The sequence below is a fragment of the Salvelinus namaycush genome, chromosome 1, assembly GCF_016432855.1.
Source record: "Salvelinus namaycush isolate Seneca chromosome 1, SaNama_1.0, whole genome shotgun sequence".
Classification (NCBI taxonomy): domain Eukaryota; kingdom Metazoa; phylum Chordata; class Actinopteri; order Salmoniformes; family Salmonidae; genus Salvelinus; species Salvelinus namaycush.
Window position 1 is genome coordinate 83,007,004 of NC_052307.1, and position 18,251 is coordinate 83,025,254.

The 18,251-nt window shown below is 42.7% G+C and overlaps 1 protein-coding gene across 1 annotated transcript in view; it reads left to right on the top strand.

Moving 5' to 3' along the window:
- The window catches only part of LOC120053354 (uveal autoantigen with coiled-coil domains and ankyrin repeats-like), a 147,098-nt gene that overhangs the window by 117,441 nt on the left and 11,406 nt on the right, over window positions 1–18,251 (top strand). Inside the window, exons 4-11 of the mRNA XM_039000480.1 lie at window positions 8,528–8,709; window positions 13,592–13,629; window positions 15,545–15,586; window positions 16,714–16,821; window positions 17,242–17,274; window positions 17,527–17,619; window positions 17,764–17,794; window positions 17,903–17,952. Of these exons, the coding sequence (XP_038856408.1) occupies window positions 8,528–8,709; window positions 13,592–13,629; window positions 15,545–15,586; window positions 16,714–16,821; window positions 17,242–17,274; window positions 17,527–17,619; window positions 17,764–17,794; window positions 17,903–17,952 (577 nt within the window). The remainder of the gene's footprint in view (window positions 1–8,527; window positions 8,710–13,591; window positions 13,630–15,544; window positions 15,587–16,713; window positions 16,822–17,241; window positions 17,275–17,526; window positions 17,620–17,763; window positions 17,795–17,902; window positions 17,953–18,251) is intronic.

Below are 18,251 nucleotides of genomic sequence, written 5' to 3' on the forward strand. Positions count from 1 at the left end.
CAGGTGATGTATTGATGTTATCAGTTACAGTGTGTATTGATGGGGTTCAGTTACAGTGTGTATTGATGTTGTTCAGTTACAGTGTCTATTGATGGGGTTCAGGAACAGTGTCTATTGATGGGGTTCAGGAACAGTGTGTATTGATGGGGTTCAGTCACAGTGTGTATTGATGTTGTTCAGTTACAGTGTGTATTGATGGGGTTCAGTTACAGTGTGTGTATTGATGGGGTTCAGTTACAGTGTGTGTATTGATGGGGTTCAGTTACAGTGTGTATTGATGGGGTTCAGTTACAGTGTGTATTGATGTTGTTCAGTTACAGTGTGTATTGATGTTGTTCAGTTACAGTGTGTATTGATGTTGTTCAGTTACAGTGTGTATTGATGGGGTTCAGTTACAGTGTGTATTGATGGGGTTCAGTTACAGTGTGTATTGGTGGGGTTCAGTTACAGTGTGTATTGATGGGTTCAGTTACAGTGTGTGTATTGATGGGGTTCAGTTACAGTGTGTATTGATGGGGTTCAGTTACAGTGTGTATTGATGGGGTTCAGTTACAGTGTGTATTGATGGGGTTCAGTTACAGTGTGTATTGATGGGGTTCAGTTACAGTGTGTATTGATGGGGTTCAGTTACAGTGTGTATTGATGGGGTTCAGTTACAGTGGTGTAATGATGGGGTTCAGTTACAGTGTGTATTGATGGGGTTCAGTTACAGTGTGTATTGATGGGGTTCAGTTACAGTGTGTATTGATGGGGTTCAGTTACAGTGTGTATTGATGGGGTTCAGTTACAGTGTGTATTGATGGGGTTCAGTTACAGTGTGTGTATTGATGGGGTTCAGTTACAGTGTGTGTATTGATGGGTTCAGTTACAGTGTGTGTATTGATGGGGTTCAGTTACAGTGTGTATTGATGGGGTTCAGTTACAGTGTGTGTATTGATGGGGTTCAGTTACAGTGTTGTATTGATGGGTTCAGTTACAGTGTGTGTATTGATGGGTTCAGTTACAGTGTGTATTGATGGGTTCAGTTACAGTGTGTATTGATGGGGTTCAGTTACAGTGTCTATTGATGGGGTTCAGTTACAAGTGTCTATTGATGGGGTTCAGTTACAGTGTGTATTGATGTTGTTCAGTTACAGTGTGTATTGATGTGGTTCAGTTACAGTGTGTATTGGTGGGTTCAGTTACAGTGTGTATTGATGGGGTTCAGTTACAGTGTGTATTGATGGGGTTCAGTTAGTGTGTATTGATGTTGTTCAGTTACAGTGTGTATTGATGTTGTTCAGTTACAGTGTGTATTGATGTTGTTCAGTTACAGTGTGTATTGATGTTATCCAGTTACAGTGTGTATTGATGGGGTTCAGTTACAGTGTGTATTGATGGGGTTCAGTTACAGTGTGTATTGATGGGGTTCAGTTACAGTGTGTATTGATGTTATTGAGTTACAGTGTGTATTGATGGGGTTCAGTTACAGTGTGTATTGATGGGGTTCAGTTACAGTGTGTATTGATGTTATCCAGTTACAGTGTGTATTGATGGGGTTCAGTTACAGTGTGTATTGATGGGGTTCAGTTACAGTGTGTATTGATGGGGTTCAGTTACAGTGTGTATTGATGGGGTTCAGTTACAGTGTGTATTGATGTTGTTCAGTTACAGTGTGTATTGATGTTGTTCAGTTACAGTGTGTATTGATGGGGTTCAGTTACAGTGTGTATTGATGGGGTTCAGTTACAGTGTGTATTGGTGGGGTTCAGTTACAGTGTGTATTGATGGGGTTCAGTTACAGTGTGTGTATTGATGGGGTTCAGTTACAGTGTGTATTGATGGGGTTCAGTTACAGTGTGTATTGATGGGGTTCAGTTACAGTGTGTATTGATGGGGTTCAGTTACAGTGTGTATTGATGGGGTTCAGTTACAGTGTGTATTGATGGGGTTCAGTTACAGTGTGTGTATTGATGGGGTTCAGTTACAGTGTGTGTATTGATGGGGTTCAGTTACAGTGTGTGTATTGATGGGGTTCAGTTACAGTGTGTGTATTGATGGGGTTCAGTTACAGTGTGTGTATTGATGGGGTTCAGTTACAGTGTGTGTATTGATGGGGTTCAGTTACAGTGTGTGTATTGATGGGGTTCAGTTACAGTGTGTATTGATGGGGTTCAGTTACAGTGTGTATTGATGGGGTTCAGTTACAATGTCTATTGATGGGGTTCAGTTACAGTGTGTATTGATGGGGTTCAGTTACAGTGTGTATTGATGTTGTTCAGTTACAGTGTGTATTGATGTTGTTCAGTTACAGTGTGTATTGGTGGGGTTCAGTTACAGTGTGTATTGATGGGGTTCAGTTACAGTGTGTATTGATGGGGTTCAGTTAGTGTGTATTGATGTTGTTCAGTTACAGTGTGTATTGATGTTGTTCAGTTACAGTGTGTATTGATGTTATCCAGTTACAGTGTGTATTGATGGGGTTCAGTTACAGTGTGTATTGATGGGGTTCAGTTACAGTGTGTATTGATGGGGTTCAGTTACAGTGTGTATTGATGTTATTGAGTTACAGTGTGTATTGATGGGGTTCAGTTACAGTGTGTATTGATGGGGTTCAGTTACAGTGTGTATTGATGTTATCCAGTTACAGTGTGTATTGATGGGGTTCAGTTACAGTGTGTATTGATGGGGTTCAGTTACAGTGTGTATTGATGGGGTTCAGTTACAGTGTGTATTGATGGGGTTCAGTTACAGTGTGTATTGATGGGGTTCAGTTACAGTGTGTATTGATGGGGTTCAGTTACAGTGTGTATTGATGGGGTTCAGTTAGTGTGTATTGATGGGGTTCAGTTACAGTGTGTATTGATGTTATCCAGTTACAGTGTGTATTGATGGGGTTCAGTTACAGTGTGTATTGATGTTGTTCAGTTACAGTGTCTATTGATGGGGTTCAGGAACAGTGTGTATTGATGTTGTTCAGTTACAGTGTGTATTGATGGGGTTCAGTCACAGTGTGTATTGATGTTGTTCAGTTACAGTGTGTATTGATGGGGTTCAGTTACAGTGTGTATTGATGGGGTTCAGTTACAGTGTGTATTGATGGGGTTCAGTTACAGTGTGTATTGATGGGGTTCAGTTACAGTGTGTATTGATGGGGTTCAGTTACAGTGTGTATTGATGGGGTTCAGTTACAGTGTGTATTGATGGGGTTCAGTTACAGTGTGTATTGATGGGGTTCAGTTACAGTGTGTATTGATGTTATCCAGTTACAGTGTGTATTGATGGGGTTCAGTTACAGTGTGTATTGATGGGGTTCAGTTACAGTGTGTATTGATGGGGTTCAGTTACAGTGTGTATTGATGGGGTTCAGTTACAGTGTGTATTGATTTTGTTCAGTTACAGTGTGTATTGATGTTGTTCAGTTACAGTGTGTATTGATGTTATTCAGTTACAGTGTGTATTGATGGGGTTCAGTTACAGTGTGTATTGATGTTATTCAGTTACAGTGTGTATTGATGTTATCCAGTTACAGTGTGTATTGATGTTATTCAGTTACAGTGTGTATTGATGGGGTTCAGTTACAGTGTGTATTGATGGGGTTCAGTTACAGTGTGTATTGATGTTGTTCAGTTACAGTGTGTATTGATGGGGTTCAGTCACAGTGTGTATTGATGGGGTTCAGTTACAGTGTGTATTGGTGGGGTTCAGTTACAGTGTGTATTGATGTTGTTTAGTTACAGTGTGTATTGATGTTGTTCAGTTACAGTGTGTATTGATGGGGTTCAGTTACAGTGTGTATTGATGGGGTTCAGTTACAGTGTGTATTGATGGGGTTCAGTTACAGTGTGTATTGATGTTATCCAGTTACAGTGTGTATTGATGGGGTTCAGTTACAGTGTGTATTGATGTTATCCAGTTACAGTGTGTATTGATGGGGTTCAGTTACAGTGTGTATTGATGTTGTTCAGTTACAGTGTGTATTGATGGGGTTCAGTTACAGTGTGTATTGATGGGGTTCAGTTACAGTGTGTATTGATGGGGTTCAGTTACAGTGTGTATTGATGTTATCCAGTTACAGTGTGTATTGATGTTATCCAGTTACAGTGTGTATTGATGGGGTTCAGTTACAGTGTGTATTGATGGGGTTCAGTTACAGTGTGTATTGATGGGGTTCAGTTACAGTGTGTATTGATGTTGTTCAGTTACAGTGTGTATTGATGGGGTTCAGTTACAGTGTGTATTGATGTTATCCAGTTACAGTGTGTATTGAATGGGTTCAGTTAGTGTGTATTGATGTTGTTCAGTTACAGTGTGTATTGATGGGGTTCAGTCACAGTGTGTATTGATGTTGTTCAGTTACAGTGTGTATTGATGTTGTTCAGTTACAGTGTGTATTGATGGGGTTCAGTTACAGTGTGTATTGATGGGGTTCAGTTACAGTGTGTATTGATGTTGTTCAGTTACAGTGTGTATTGATGGGGTTCAGTTACAGTGTGTATTGATGGGGTTCAGTTACAGTGTGTATTGATGGGGTTCAGTTACAGTGTGTATTGATGGGGTTCAGTTACAGTGTGTATTGATGTTATCCAGTTACAGTGTGTATTGATGTTATCCAGTTACAGTGTGTATTGATGGGGTTCAGTTACAGTGTGTATTGATGGGGTTCAGTTACAGTGTGTATTGATGGGGTTCAGTTACAGTGTGTATTGATTTTGTTCAGTTACAGTGTGTATTGATTTTGTTCAGTTACAGTGTGTATTGATGTTGTTCAGTTACAGTGTGTATTGATGTTATTCAGTTACAGTGTGCATTGATGGGGTTCAGTTACAGTGTGTATTGATGTTATTCAGTTACAGTGTGTATTGATGTTATCCAGTTACAGTGTGTATTGATGTTATTCAGTTACAGTGTGTATTGATGGGGTTCAGTTACAGTGTGTATTGATGGGGTTCAGTTACAGTGTGTATTGATGGGGTTCAGTTACAGTGTGTATTGATGGGGTTCAGTTACAGTGTGTATTGATGTTATCCAGTTACAGTGTGTATTGAATGGGTTCAGTTACAGTGTGTATTGATGTTATCCAGTTAGTGTGTATTGATGGGGTTCAGTTACAGTGTGTATTGATGTTATGCAGTTACAGTGTGTATTGATGGGGTTCAGTTACAGTGTGTATTGATGTTGTTCAGTTACAGTGTCTATTGATGGGGTTCAGGCACAGTGTGTATTGATGTTGTTCAGTTACAGTGTGTATTGATGGGGTTCAGTCACAGTGTGTATTGATGTTGTTCAGTTACAGTGTGTATTGATGGGGTTCAGTTACAGTGTGTATTGATGGGGTTCAGTTACAGTGTGTATTGATGGGGTTCAGTTACAGTGTGTATTGATGGGGTTCAGTTAGTGTGTATTGATGGGGTTCAGTTACAGTGTGTATTGATGGGGTTCAGTTACAGTGTGTATTGATGGGGTTCAGTTACAGTGTGTATTGATGGGGTTCAGTTACAGTGTGTATTGATGTTATCCAGTTACAGTGTGTATTGATGTTATCCAGTTACAGTGTGTATTGATGTTATCCAGTTACAGTGTGTATTGATGGGGTTCAGTTACAGTGTGTATTGATGGGGTTCAGTTACAGTGTGTATTGATTTTGTTCAGTTACAGTGTGTATTGATTTTGTTCAGTTACAGTGTGTATTGATGTTGTTCAGTTACAGTGTGTATTGATGTTATTCAGTTACAGTGTGTATTGATGGGGTTCAGTTACAGTGTGTATTGATGTTATTCAGTTACAGTGTGTATTGATGTTATTCAGTTACAGTGTGTATTGATGTTATCCAGTTACAGTGTGTATTGATGGGGTTCAGTTACAGTGTGTATTGATGTTGTTCAGTTACAGTGTGTATTGATGTTGTTCAGTTACAGTGTGTATTGATGGGGTTCAGTCACTGTGTATTGATGGGGTTCAGTCACAGTGTGTATTGGTGGGGTTCAGTTACAGTGTGTATTGATGTTGTTTAGTTACAGTGTGTATTGATGTTGTTCAGTTACAGTGTGTATTGATGGGGTTCAGTTACAGTGTGTATTGATGGGGTTCAGTTACAGTGTGTATTGATGTTATCCAGTTACAGTGTGTATTGATGTTATCCAGTTACAGTGTGTATTGATGGGGTTCAGTTACAGTGTGTATTGATGTTATCCAGTTACAGTGTGTATTGATGGGGTTCAGTTACAGTGTGTATTGATGGGGTTCAGTTACAGTGTGTATTGATGGGGTTCAGTTACAGTGTGTATTGATGGGGTTCAGTTACAGTGTGTATTGATGGGGTTCAGTTACAGTGTGTATTGATGGGGTTCAGTTACAGTGTGTATTGATGGGGTTCAGTTACAGTGTGTATTGATGGGTTTCATTTACAGTGTGTATTGATGGGGTTCAGTTACAGTGTGTATTGATGGGGTTCAGTTACAGTGTGTATTGATGGGGTTCAGTTACAGTGTGTATTGATGTTATCCAGTTACAGTGTGTATTGATGGGGTTCAGTTACAGTGTGTATTGATGGGGTTCAGTTACAGTGTGTATTGATGGGGTTCAGTTACAGTGTGTATTGATGGGGTTCAGTTACAGTGTGTATTGATGGGGTTCAGTTACAGTGTGTATTGATGTTATCCAGTTACAGTGTGTATTGATGTTATCCAGTTACAGTGTGTATTGATGGGGTTCAGTTACAGTGTGTATTGATGGGGTTCAGTTACAGTGTGTATTGATGGGGTTCAGTTACAGTGTGTATTGATTTTGTTCAGTTACAGTGTGTATTGATGTTGTTCAGTTACAGTGTGTATTGATGTTATTCAGTTACAGTGTGTATTGATGGGGTTCAGTTACAGTGTGTATTGATGTTATTCAGTTACAGTGTGTATTGATGTTATCCAGTTACAGTGTGTATTGATGTTATTCAGTTACAGTGTGTATTGATGGGGTTCAGTTACAGTGTGTATTGATGTTGTTCAGTTACAGTGTGTATTGATGTTGTTCAGTCACAGTGTGTATTGATGTTGTTCAGTTACAGTGTGTATTGATGGGGTTCAGTTACAGTGTGTATTGATGGGGTTCAGTTACAGTGTGTATTGATGGGGTTCAGTTACAGTGTGTATTGATGGGGTTCAGTTACAGTGTGTATTGATGGGGTTCAGTCACAGTGTGTATTGATGTTGTTCAGTTAGTGTGTATTGATGGGGTTCAGTTACAGTGTGTATTGATGTTGTTCAGTTACAGTGTGTATTGATGTTGTTCAGTTAGTGTGTATTGATGTTGTTCAGTCACAGTGTGTATTGATGTTGTTCAGTTACAGTGTGTATTGATGTTATCCAGTTACAGTGTGTATTGATGTTATCCAGTTACAGTGTGTATTGATGGGGTTCAGTTACAGTGTGTATTGATGGGGTTCAGTTACAGTGTGTATTGATGGGGTTCAGTTACAGTGTGTATTGATGGGGTTCAGTTACAGTGTGTATTGATGGGGTTCAGTTACAGTGTGTATTGATGTTATCCAGTTACAGTGTGTATTGATGGGGTTCAGTTACAGTGTGTATTGATGGGGTTCAGTTACAGTGTGTATTGATGTTGTTCAGTTACAGTGTGTATTGATGGGGTTCAGTCACAGTGTGTATTGATGGGGTTCAGTCACAGTGTGTATTGATGGGGTTCAGTTACAGTGTGTATTGATGTTGTTTAGTTACAGTGTGTATTGATATTGTTCAGTTACAGTGTGTATTGATGGGGTTCAGTTACAGTGTGTATTGATGGGGTTCAGTTACAGTGTGTATTGATGGGGTTCAGTTACAGTGTGTATTGATGGGGTTCAGTTACAGTGTGTATTGATGTTATCCAGTTACAGTGTGTATTGATGGGGTTCAGTTAGTGTGTATTGATGTTATCCAGTTACAGTGTGTATTGATGGGGTTCAGTTACAGTGTGTATTGATGTTGTTCAGTTACAGTGTGTATTGATGGGGTTCAGTTACAGTGTGTGTTGATGGGGTTCAGTTACAGTGTGTATTGATGTTATCCAGTTACAGTGTGTATTGATGTTATCCAGTTACAGTGTGTATTGATGGGGTTCAGTTACAGTGTGTATTGATGGGGTTCAGTTACAGTGTGTATTGATGGGGTTCAGTTACAGTGTGTATTGATGGGGTTCAGTTACAGTGTGTATTGATGGGGTTCAGTTACAGTGTGTATTGATGTTATCCAGTTACAGTGTGTATTGATGTTGTTCAGTTACAGTGTGTATTGATGGGGTTCAGTTACAGTGTGTATTGATGTTGTTCAGTTACAGTGTGTATTGATGGGGTTCAGTTACAGTGTGTATTGATGGGGTTCAGTTACAGTGTGTATTGATGGGGTTCAGTTTCAGTGTGTATTGATGTGTCAGTGATGCATCTGTCTGGCCTCTATAGACTTTGTGCTGTGTAGCCTACTCTTCAATACATTTCATTATGGATGCAATTCAATTATTCATATATCTGTGTGTCTGTGTGTGGTGTGCGTGTGTCCAGGACTGCTCTGACCCTGGGCTGTGAGTATGCCTGTAAGGACGCGGTGGAGGTCCTTCTGAAGAGCGGCGCCGACGTGACGGCCGTGGACAGCTTTGGCCACGACAGTTTCCACTACGCCCGCCTCAGCAAAAACCAGGAGCTGGTCAGCCTTTTCAAGACCTACCTCGACAACGTCACCAAAGGTCAGAGCACGGCTGTGTCCCGATTTGACCCGTAGGACCTATGACCTATGCCCTAGGAACTCCTGTAGATGTGTTTTTCACCCTGTGTGAGCGCTGCCCTGCGGACAAAGTTAACATTTAATTTTCCTGTTTAAACTGTCAGCAATTTTCAAAACTGTGAAACGTGTTTTATCGACTTCAAATACTATAATCATCGTCCGTGCCTGGCAGGGAGAGGGAGGTTTTGATGTTTTCCTGTATCTTTCAAATGAGAACTTGATGTTTTCTTAGCCTCAGTAGGGGGGAGACAGGAGCAGCTAGCCCAGAATGAAGAGGTTCTGAGATGTTTCTATCTGCAGTGTAAGCTGTAACTCAGCCGGTGCCTCAGAAATACAGAAACCACAGGAGACTGCCGAAAACACCCATTCACCCAGAAGATCAAAAAGAGAGCAAGGCGTAAAAATAACATGTCTATTGAAAAGCACCAGGTTAAAAAGTCATGCTGCAGAGAAAGTAGTTATACACAGAATGAAATGGCCTCTGGGAAATTTGCAGCAAAGGTGAAAAATAGGATTGTGCTTTTAGGGAAGGTAACCCGAGTTCAAGTGTGTCAGCTTTCTTCTTTCAGAGGGAATTTATGGTTGTTCATTCAGCGCGGCGTGTGGCTTTGCAGAGTGTTTTAATGTGTGTTTTTATCAAGGCTATGTGAAATAGAGTGCATAAAATGTCCCCAACAGATCTCCTTCACATGAACTTTGTGTATAGAGCCATGCTTTTATCAAGGCCCACTAAACTCTAGGTAAAGGGCCCACTAAACTCTAGGTAAAGGGCCCACTCAACTAGAACTCTAGGTAAAGGGCCCACTCAACTAGAACCCTAGGTAAAGGGCCCACTCAACTAGAACCCTAGGTAAAGGGCCCACTCAACTAGAACTCTAGGTAAAGGGCCCACTCAACTAGAAACCTAGGTAAAGGGCCCACTCAACTAGAACCCTAGGTAAAGGGCCCACTCAACTAGAACCCTAGGTAAAGGGCCCACTCAACTAGAACCCTAGGTAAAGGGCCCACTCAACTAGAACCCTAGGTAAAGGGCCCACTCAACTAGAAACCTAGGTAAAGGGCCCACTCAACTAGAAACCTAGGTAAAGGGCCCACTCAACTAGAACCCTAGGTAAAGGGCCCACTCAACTAGAAACCTAGGTAAAGGGCCCACTCAACTAGAACTCTAGGTAAAGGGCCCACTCAACTAGAAACCTAGGTAAAGGGCCCACTCAACTAGAACTCTAGGTAAAGGGCCCACTAAACTCTAGGTAAAGGGCCCTCTCAACTAGAAACCTAGGTAAAGGGCCCACTCAACTAGAACTCTAGGTAAAGGGCCCTCTCAACTAGAACCCTAGGTAAAGGGCCCACTCAACTAGAACCCTAGGTAAAGGGCCCACTCAACTAGAACCCTAGGTAAAGGGCCCTCTCAACTAGAAACCTAGGTAAAGGGCCCTCTCAACTAGAAACCTAGGTAAAGGGCCCTCTCAACTAGAACCCTAGGTAAAGGGCCCTCTCAACTAGAACCCTAGGTAAAGGGCCCACTCAACTAGAACTCTAGGTAAAGGGCCCACTAAACTCTAGGTAAAGGGCCCTCTCAACTAGAAACCTAGGTAAAGGGCCCACTCAACTAGAACTCTAGGTAAAGGGCCCACTCAACTAGAACCCTAGGTAAAGGGCCCTCTCAACTAGAACTCTAGGTAAAGGGCCCTCTCAACTAGAACTCTAGGTAAAGGGCCCACTCAACTAGAAACCTAGGTAAAGGGCCCACTCAACTAGAACTCTAGGTAAAGGGCCCACTCAACTAGAAACCTAGGTAAAGGGCCCGCTCAACTAGAACCCTAGGTAAAGGGCCCGCTCAACTAGAACCCTAGGTAAAGGGCCCTCTCAACTAGAACCCTAGGTAAAGGGCCCTCTCAACTAGAAACCTAGGTAAAGGGCCCACTCAACTAGAAACCTAGGTAAAGGGCCCTCTCAACTAGAAACCTAGGTAAAGGGCCCTCTCAACTAGAAACCTAGGTAAAGGGCCCTCTCAACTAGAAACCTAGGTAAAGGGCCCTCTCAACTAGAAACCTAGGTAAAGGGCCCACTCAACTAGAACTCTAGGTAAAGGGCCCACTCAACTCTAGGTAAAGGGCCCTCTCAACTAGAACCCTAGGTAAAGGGCCCACTCAACTAGAACTCTAGGTAAAGGGCCCACTCAACTAGAAACCTAGGTAAAGGGCCCACTCAACTAGAACCCTAGGTAAAGGGCCCACTCAACTAGAACTCTAGGTAAAGGGCCCACTAAACTCTAGGTAAAGGGCCCTCTCAACTAGAAACCTAGGTAAAGGGCCCACTCAACTAGAACTCTAGGTAAAGGGCCCTCTCAACTAGAACCCTAGGTAAAGGGCCCACTCAACTAGAACCCTAGGTAAAGGGCCCACTCAACTAGAACCCTAGGTAAAGGGCCCTCTCAACTAGAAACCTAGGTAAAGGGCCCTCTCAACTAGAAACCTAGGTAAAGGGCCCTCTCAACTAGAACCCTAGGTAAAGGGCCCTCTCAACTAGAACCCTAGGTAAAGGGCCCACTCAACTAGAACTCTAGGTAAAGGGCCCACTAAACTCTAGGTAAAGGGCCCTCTCAACTAGAAACCTAGGTAAAGGGCCCACTCAACTAGAACTCTAGGTAAAGGGCCCACTCAACTAGAACCCTAGGTAAAGGGCCCTCTCAACTAGAACTCTAGGTAAAGGGCCCTCTCAACTAGAACTCTAGGTAAAGGGCCCACTCAACTAGAAACCTAGGTAAAGGGCCCACTCAACTAGAACTCTAGGTAAAGGGCCCACTCAACTAGAAACCTAGGTAAAGGGCCCTCTCAACTAGAACCCTAGGTAAAGGGCCCTCTCAACTAGAACCCTAGGTAAAGGGCCCTCTCAACTAGAAACCTAGGTAAAGGGCCCACTCAACTAGAAACCTAGGTAAAGGGCCCTCTCAACTAGAAACCTAGGTAAAGGGCCCTCTCAACTAGAAACCTAGGTAAAGGGCCCTCTCAACTAGAAACCTAGGTAAAGGGCCCTCTCAACTAGAAACCTAGGTAAAGGGCCCACTCAACTAGAACTCTAGGTAAAGGGCCCACTCAACTCTAGGTAAAGGGCCCTCTCAACTAGAACCCTAGGTAAAGGGCCCACTCAACTAGAACTCTAGGTAAAGGGCCCACTCAACTAGAAACCTAGGTAAAGGGCCCACTCAACTAGAACCCTAGGTAAAGGGCCCACTCAACTAGAACTCTAGGTAAAGGGCCCGCTCAACTAGAAACCTAGGTAAAGGGCCCTCTCAACTAGAAACCTAGGTAAAGGGCCCACTCAACTAGAACTCTAGGTAAAGGGCCCACTCAACTAGAACTCTAGGTAAAGGGCCCACTCAACTAGAACCCTAGGTAAAGGGCCCACTCAACTAGAACTCTAGGTAAAGGGCCCACTCAACTAGAACTCTAGGTAAAGGGCCCTCTCAACTAGAACTCTAGGTAAAGGGCCCACTCAACTAGAACTCTAGGTAAAGGGCCCACTCAACTAGAAACCTAGGTAAAGGGCCCACTCAACTAGAAACCTAGGTAAAGGGCCCACTCAACTAGAACTCTAGGTAAAGGGCCCACTCAACTAGAACTCTAGGTAAAGGGCCCTCTCAACTAGAACTCTAGGTAAAGGGCCCTCTCAACTAGAAACCTAGGTAAAGGGCCCACTCAACTAGAAACCTAGGTAAAGGGCCCACTCAACTAGAACTCTAGGTAAAGGGCCCACTAAACTCTAGGTAAAGGGCCCTCTCAACTAGAAACCTAGGTAAAGGGCCCACTCAACTAGAACTCTAGGTAAAGGGCCCTCTCAACTAGAACCCTAGGTAAAGGGCCCACTCAACTAGAACCCTAGGTAAAGGGCCCACTCAACTAGAACCCTAGGTAAAGGGCCCTCTCAACTAGAAACCTAGGTAAAGGGCCCTCTCAACTAGAACTCTAGGTAAAGGGCCCACTCAACTAGAACTCTAGGTAAAGGGCCCACTCAACTAGAACTCTAGGTAAAGGGCCCACTCAACTAGAACTCTAGGTAAAGGGCCCACTCAACTAGAACCCTAGGTAAAGGGCCCTCTCAACTAGAACTCTAGGTAAAGGGCCCACTCAACTAGAACTCTAGGTAAAGGGCCCACTCAACTAGAACTCTAGGTAAAGGGCCCACTCAACTAGAACTCTAGGTAAAGGGCCCACTAAACTCTAGGTAAAGGGCCCTCTCAACTAGAACCCTAGGTAAAGGGCCCTCTCAACTAGAAACCTAGGTAAAGGGCCCTCTCAACTAGAACCCTAGGTAAAGGGCCCACTCAACTAGAACCCTAGGTAAAGAGCCCACTCAACTAGCACTCTAGGTAATTTGCATCTAATCAAATTCCATTCTTTAGCTCTTTAGTCTACATTTGTCAGAAACTAGAATGGCTTGTTCTCCTAGTATCTTGTGCAGCATCAGCCATTTACCTTACTTAACAATTATCTTGTTGTGGCAAATTGATGTCCTTGGTTTCTGGGAGGCGGCTTTAGATGGCTTCATCGGATTTCTCCAACACCTGTTGTTTGTTTTCACGCTCAGTGCTCATTTGAGATTGGTTTCTCATCGAGCCTTTAATCATCATTACTCTGGCATAATTGCTTTTTTTGCATAAAATCTTTATGCCCATGTGAAAGTACTGTCCTTGTATCACTTCATTTCAACTTCTCTCCTCAGTCTCCTGAAAGACTTGGTTATGAGAAAACACATTGTATAGATGAAGTCATGAACGATATGAGTGACGGGCTGCTCTGACGTGTGTAAACGGACCCGTTCATTGTTTCTCATTGTATCCACAGCAAAAGAAGCTGCCAAGATGGAGCAGAAGAAGCGACAGGTAACAACGCAGCGCTCACTTTAATTGCCAACCTTCATACTGATTTCTGTGCACGGAGATGAACTATCAGCTTTAAAACAACACACATCTCCACAGAAAAGATCTCCTAGACCCTAGGGCAATGCCTCTTTCCTGCTATGTTGCCTTTTGAGCTGTTGATTAGACTGTAGTTGTTATTATTGAGCTGTATAGTAATCGCTTGACATTTCAACTGTTATTTTCTCTGGGTGAATCCATTGTTGAAAATGGTGAGCCGGCTCATAGGCTTACCAAAGGTTTGACGTGAGCTCCATCAAGCAAATAGGATGGGTTTTTATTATTGATTCTGTTAACACTTCCTCGTCAAGGCACTTCCTGGGTCATGTGTTCTGTATACATGGAGCGATAGACGGTATCTGTGAGTTCTGAACGAGCCGATCCCAACAATACTTCTTAAATTCAGTTTCTGCTCTATTGAATCTGACCACATTCACCACTCATTGATTTAATATTGAATCTGACCACATTCACCACTCATTGATTTAATATTGAATCTGACTACATTCACCACTCATTGATTTAATATTGAATCTGACCACATTCACCACTCATTGATTTAATATTGAATCTGACTACATTCACCACTCATTGATTTAATATTGAATCTGACTACATTCACCACTCATTGATTTAATATTGAATCTGACCACATTCACCACTCATTGATTTAATATTGAATCTTGAATAGAGACGGTCACAAGTGTTTTTACAAAATCCCTGTTGTGTTGAAGCTGTTTGCTTAATGGTGTATTATCATACGGTAAACAGTGAGTTGTCATGTTTTACACCAGGGGTGTCAAACTCATTTCGCATCGTGGGCCACATACGGCCTAGGGAGATGTCAAGTGGGCCGGACCATTAAAATTATACCATACTCTGCTATAAATAACCAAAATATCATGTCTTTCCTTTGTTTTGGTGTAAAGAAGCACAAGAACATTAGGAAAATATTGAAATTTAATGAACTATCCTTTTACAAAACATTTCATGAAACACCTCATATTTCCTTAGACAAATGTGCAATTTACAATTTACTGGCAAAAGCTTGTCGCTTCTCGGGACATACAAGTTCAGCCGCCTTCATCATGCATCGTTTAACAAAGTCACCGTCGGAATACGGCTTCGATGCTAATGCTATTTCGCTAGCAATTAGGTAGCTGGCTTTTACCGCTGCTTCACTGACTTCTCGGCTCTGGATGAAAGTTGACTGCTGTTTCCTCAGACCCGCCAGCAATTCGTTAATCTTATCTCTTCTCAGTTGTCCTTGCAAGCCGTCATATTTTTCGCTGTGATGAGTCTCGTAGTGGCGTCGAATATTATATTCCTTCAATACCGAAACTTGTTGCAAACACACCAAGCACGAAGGTTTTCCGTGCATCTCTGTAAATAAATAGGACGTGGTCCTAACAACGTCGTAACAAGCAGCAGATGGCGCATTGATACCGTCTGCTGTTTTCAGTCTGTCTCAGTGATGCGGCTTGTCTTCTACTCTGATGGAAAGAGTGCGCCCCTTAGCGGATAATCCATGAATTGCAGCGAATTAAAAATATTAATTCCATGTCTTTTATGCATTTTTTCCACTTTCAAATTATCCTGCGGGCCTGATCGAACCTCCTTGGGGGCCGGTTCCGGCCCGCGGGCCGTATGTTTGACACCCCTGTTTTACACTGTTTCCTGTGGAGGCCAAGTGACACACACTCCGACATTCAGTTGGACATTACTGCCACCTAGTGACGAGATGGATAATCGCAGTTCATTCCCTAATATCACTACCACCAGAGATACTGTATATAAGGAAATCTCTTACTCTGCTACCACTAGCCATCAGCCCCCCCCCCGGTCAATCATGGCTAAATGATAACCTGTGTGTCCACAGCACTCAGTGGAGATGACTGAACAGGCCGAAGCCAACGTGAGGGTGAGTACAATTGTTTTTCTCTGCGTACATTCAATATTGAATTTGATAGGCCGGCTACATTGAGTTTGACCTCGTAGTCCTTTGTGATGGACAGGGATGTAATTACCCAGTCTGAATGTATGAGGACATTAAGCAAGATGTACCCAGCAGTATGTAGGGGAATCTATAGGCTGGCCTGAGCATCAGCGTGACACGATTCTACAATGTCCAGGATAATTGAAGGTACTAGTGAATTTGTATTTACTGTTGGATCTAATTAAACAGATCTATAGATGATTTCAACTCAGCGGTTACTGTCCGCCCTGAGATTGGAAGGTTGGGGGTTCGATCCCAGATCAAGTCATACCAGAGACTCTAAAAATGGACCTGATGCCGCTCTGCTTGGCACTCAGCATTAAGAAGATGGATTGGGGGTAAAGGCGTCCGTATGCTTCCCAGCTGAAACAATTCGGGAAGAGTTTGTGCATATGTTATATTTTGTGCCGTTTTTGTTAGTTTTGACTTCGGTGAGGGTTTCTTTTGGCTGTTCGGGCGCAAAATGTTTTCTAGAGGCAAGCCAAGTTCGGAGTTGAGGTCTACGCCCCTTCGTCGGTGATTGGTCAACAGTAGGGGTTCTTCAATGAGAGACGACTCGTTTTCATGCCCATTTTTTCATTGAGAAATATTGCATCAGACATCTTAGTTAGATGTAAAATTGTGCGACTATGATCTTCTCGGCAAAAACGTCATAATGAATTTCTTCAGATATCTTAGATTAATTCGGACTATTTTCAGTAAGTGTATACTGGCTACGGCATCTCAAAATGGACAAACAGTACTATTGCTGTGTTTTTCTCATTTTTAAAGCGAATGTCTTTTAAGGGAGTATGCAAGCAACTCTGGTTTGGTTCGGGTTGCCGAGTTCAGCTAGGCGCCAGCCGAACCGAGACATGCTGACGCGTTAAGGCCCTGTGACAGACTAGCATCCTGCCCAGGGGGTGTACATGTACTTCAAGCTGACTCATGCTAAACATTTGATAGGATCCTGCTCTATGGGCTGTTCTGGCTTGGAGACGGGTTACTTAGAGATTTGTGTGATTTGACTTGTAAATGGATTGTGACTTCTAAGGGTGTGTGATGTTTGTCAGGACCTGGAGAGACAGAACGAGAGCCAGCAGGAGACTCTGAGGAAGTTTCACCTGGAGCAGAGGGCTCTGATGGACAAGGTCAAGCTACTGCAGCAGCAGCTCAGTCAGGTACACACACACAGACAGACAGACACAGAGACACAGAGACACAGAGACACAGAGACACAGAGACACAGAGACACAGAGAGACAGAGACACAGAGACACAGAGACACAGAGACACAGAGACAGAGACAGAGACAGAGACACAGAGACACAGAGACACAGAGACACAGAGACACAGAGACACAGAGACACAGAGACACAGAGAGACAGAGAGACAGAGAGACAGAGAGACACAGAGAGACAGACAGGAAGTTGTCTACACTACTTTCTCTCTAACACGGAAAGTCACTGAGAAGGGAATCAAACACAGTTTGTGCTTCAAGAAAAACGTAAAAACTTGGACGGTGACAGGCACTATATATGGTAATGAGTTGTTTGTCAAACCCTCTGATACTTAACTTGTAATCCTCTATATCCTGTGCAGGAAAAACATACAGTGGAATGCATCCATAAAGAGGTAAGGACAGCCACATAACTCAATTGTTTGGGGTGGGAAGAAAAAATGGAACGTTTTACCTATAGATTAGAGAGATGAATTAGCATGCCTGTTTGTTTGTGGATGTGTGGGTTTTTGTGAGAATGTGGAAAGATTTGATTGGATACCATGCCATAGCTGTATTCATCTGAAAGTTATTGTCCTCAAATGCAACTAAAGTTGCAAGGCTGTTGATCTGCTCTAAAGCTCCACGTTGTGTTTGTGCTGAATTAGAGGGAACAGCTGAAGCTCTTACTGAGTGCCAAAGACAGGGAGGAGGGGGCTCGGGCCCCAGAGACTGTCAAGGTTCAGCTCAGGAGCCACATGGTGAGGGACCACAGCCAAATGCCAACCCTGTTACAGCATATGAAATCATCATGGGGTTTTACATAATAATAATACGAGCTCTTGCTTAGGTTGTCTAAGGTTATGTGTTAATGTGAACATACTGTATGTTCTATGTGTTTTCAGGGGGACTACTCTGGCCAGTCTGTTATCAAAGGTGAGTGAGCTCTCTTGAAATTTGAGATATCAGAGAATAAGAGATACAATCAGAGGATCTGAATTAAAAAAGACCTCTTCTGAATCATCTCTGTATTTGTTCTGGCAGGAAAAGACAACGTCCTCGTCAAACAATCTCAAAGCCTGGATTCAGCGCAGGTAAACCTGACTTCTTCGTTTTTCTAGAGCATTATGGCCCGCAATGAAAAGGTAACTGTCATGAAGTATGAAACGCACGCAGACCATATCTGCTGTGTATTCTAGTCCAGTCAGCAACCATGAGCTTATCAGCTCTCTGACAGCCAAATATACGGCTGAAATCTCATTTCGTCCTGTCAGCTGTTTGTACCCCAGCAAATGAGAGATTTATTCTCTTAAACCACTGCAGGTAGTTTTAAAATTTTGGGCTCAACTTTTAAATTGATATTTTTTATCCTATTGTAGCCTTCACATCTTCT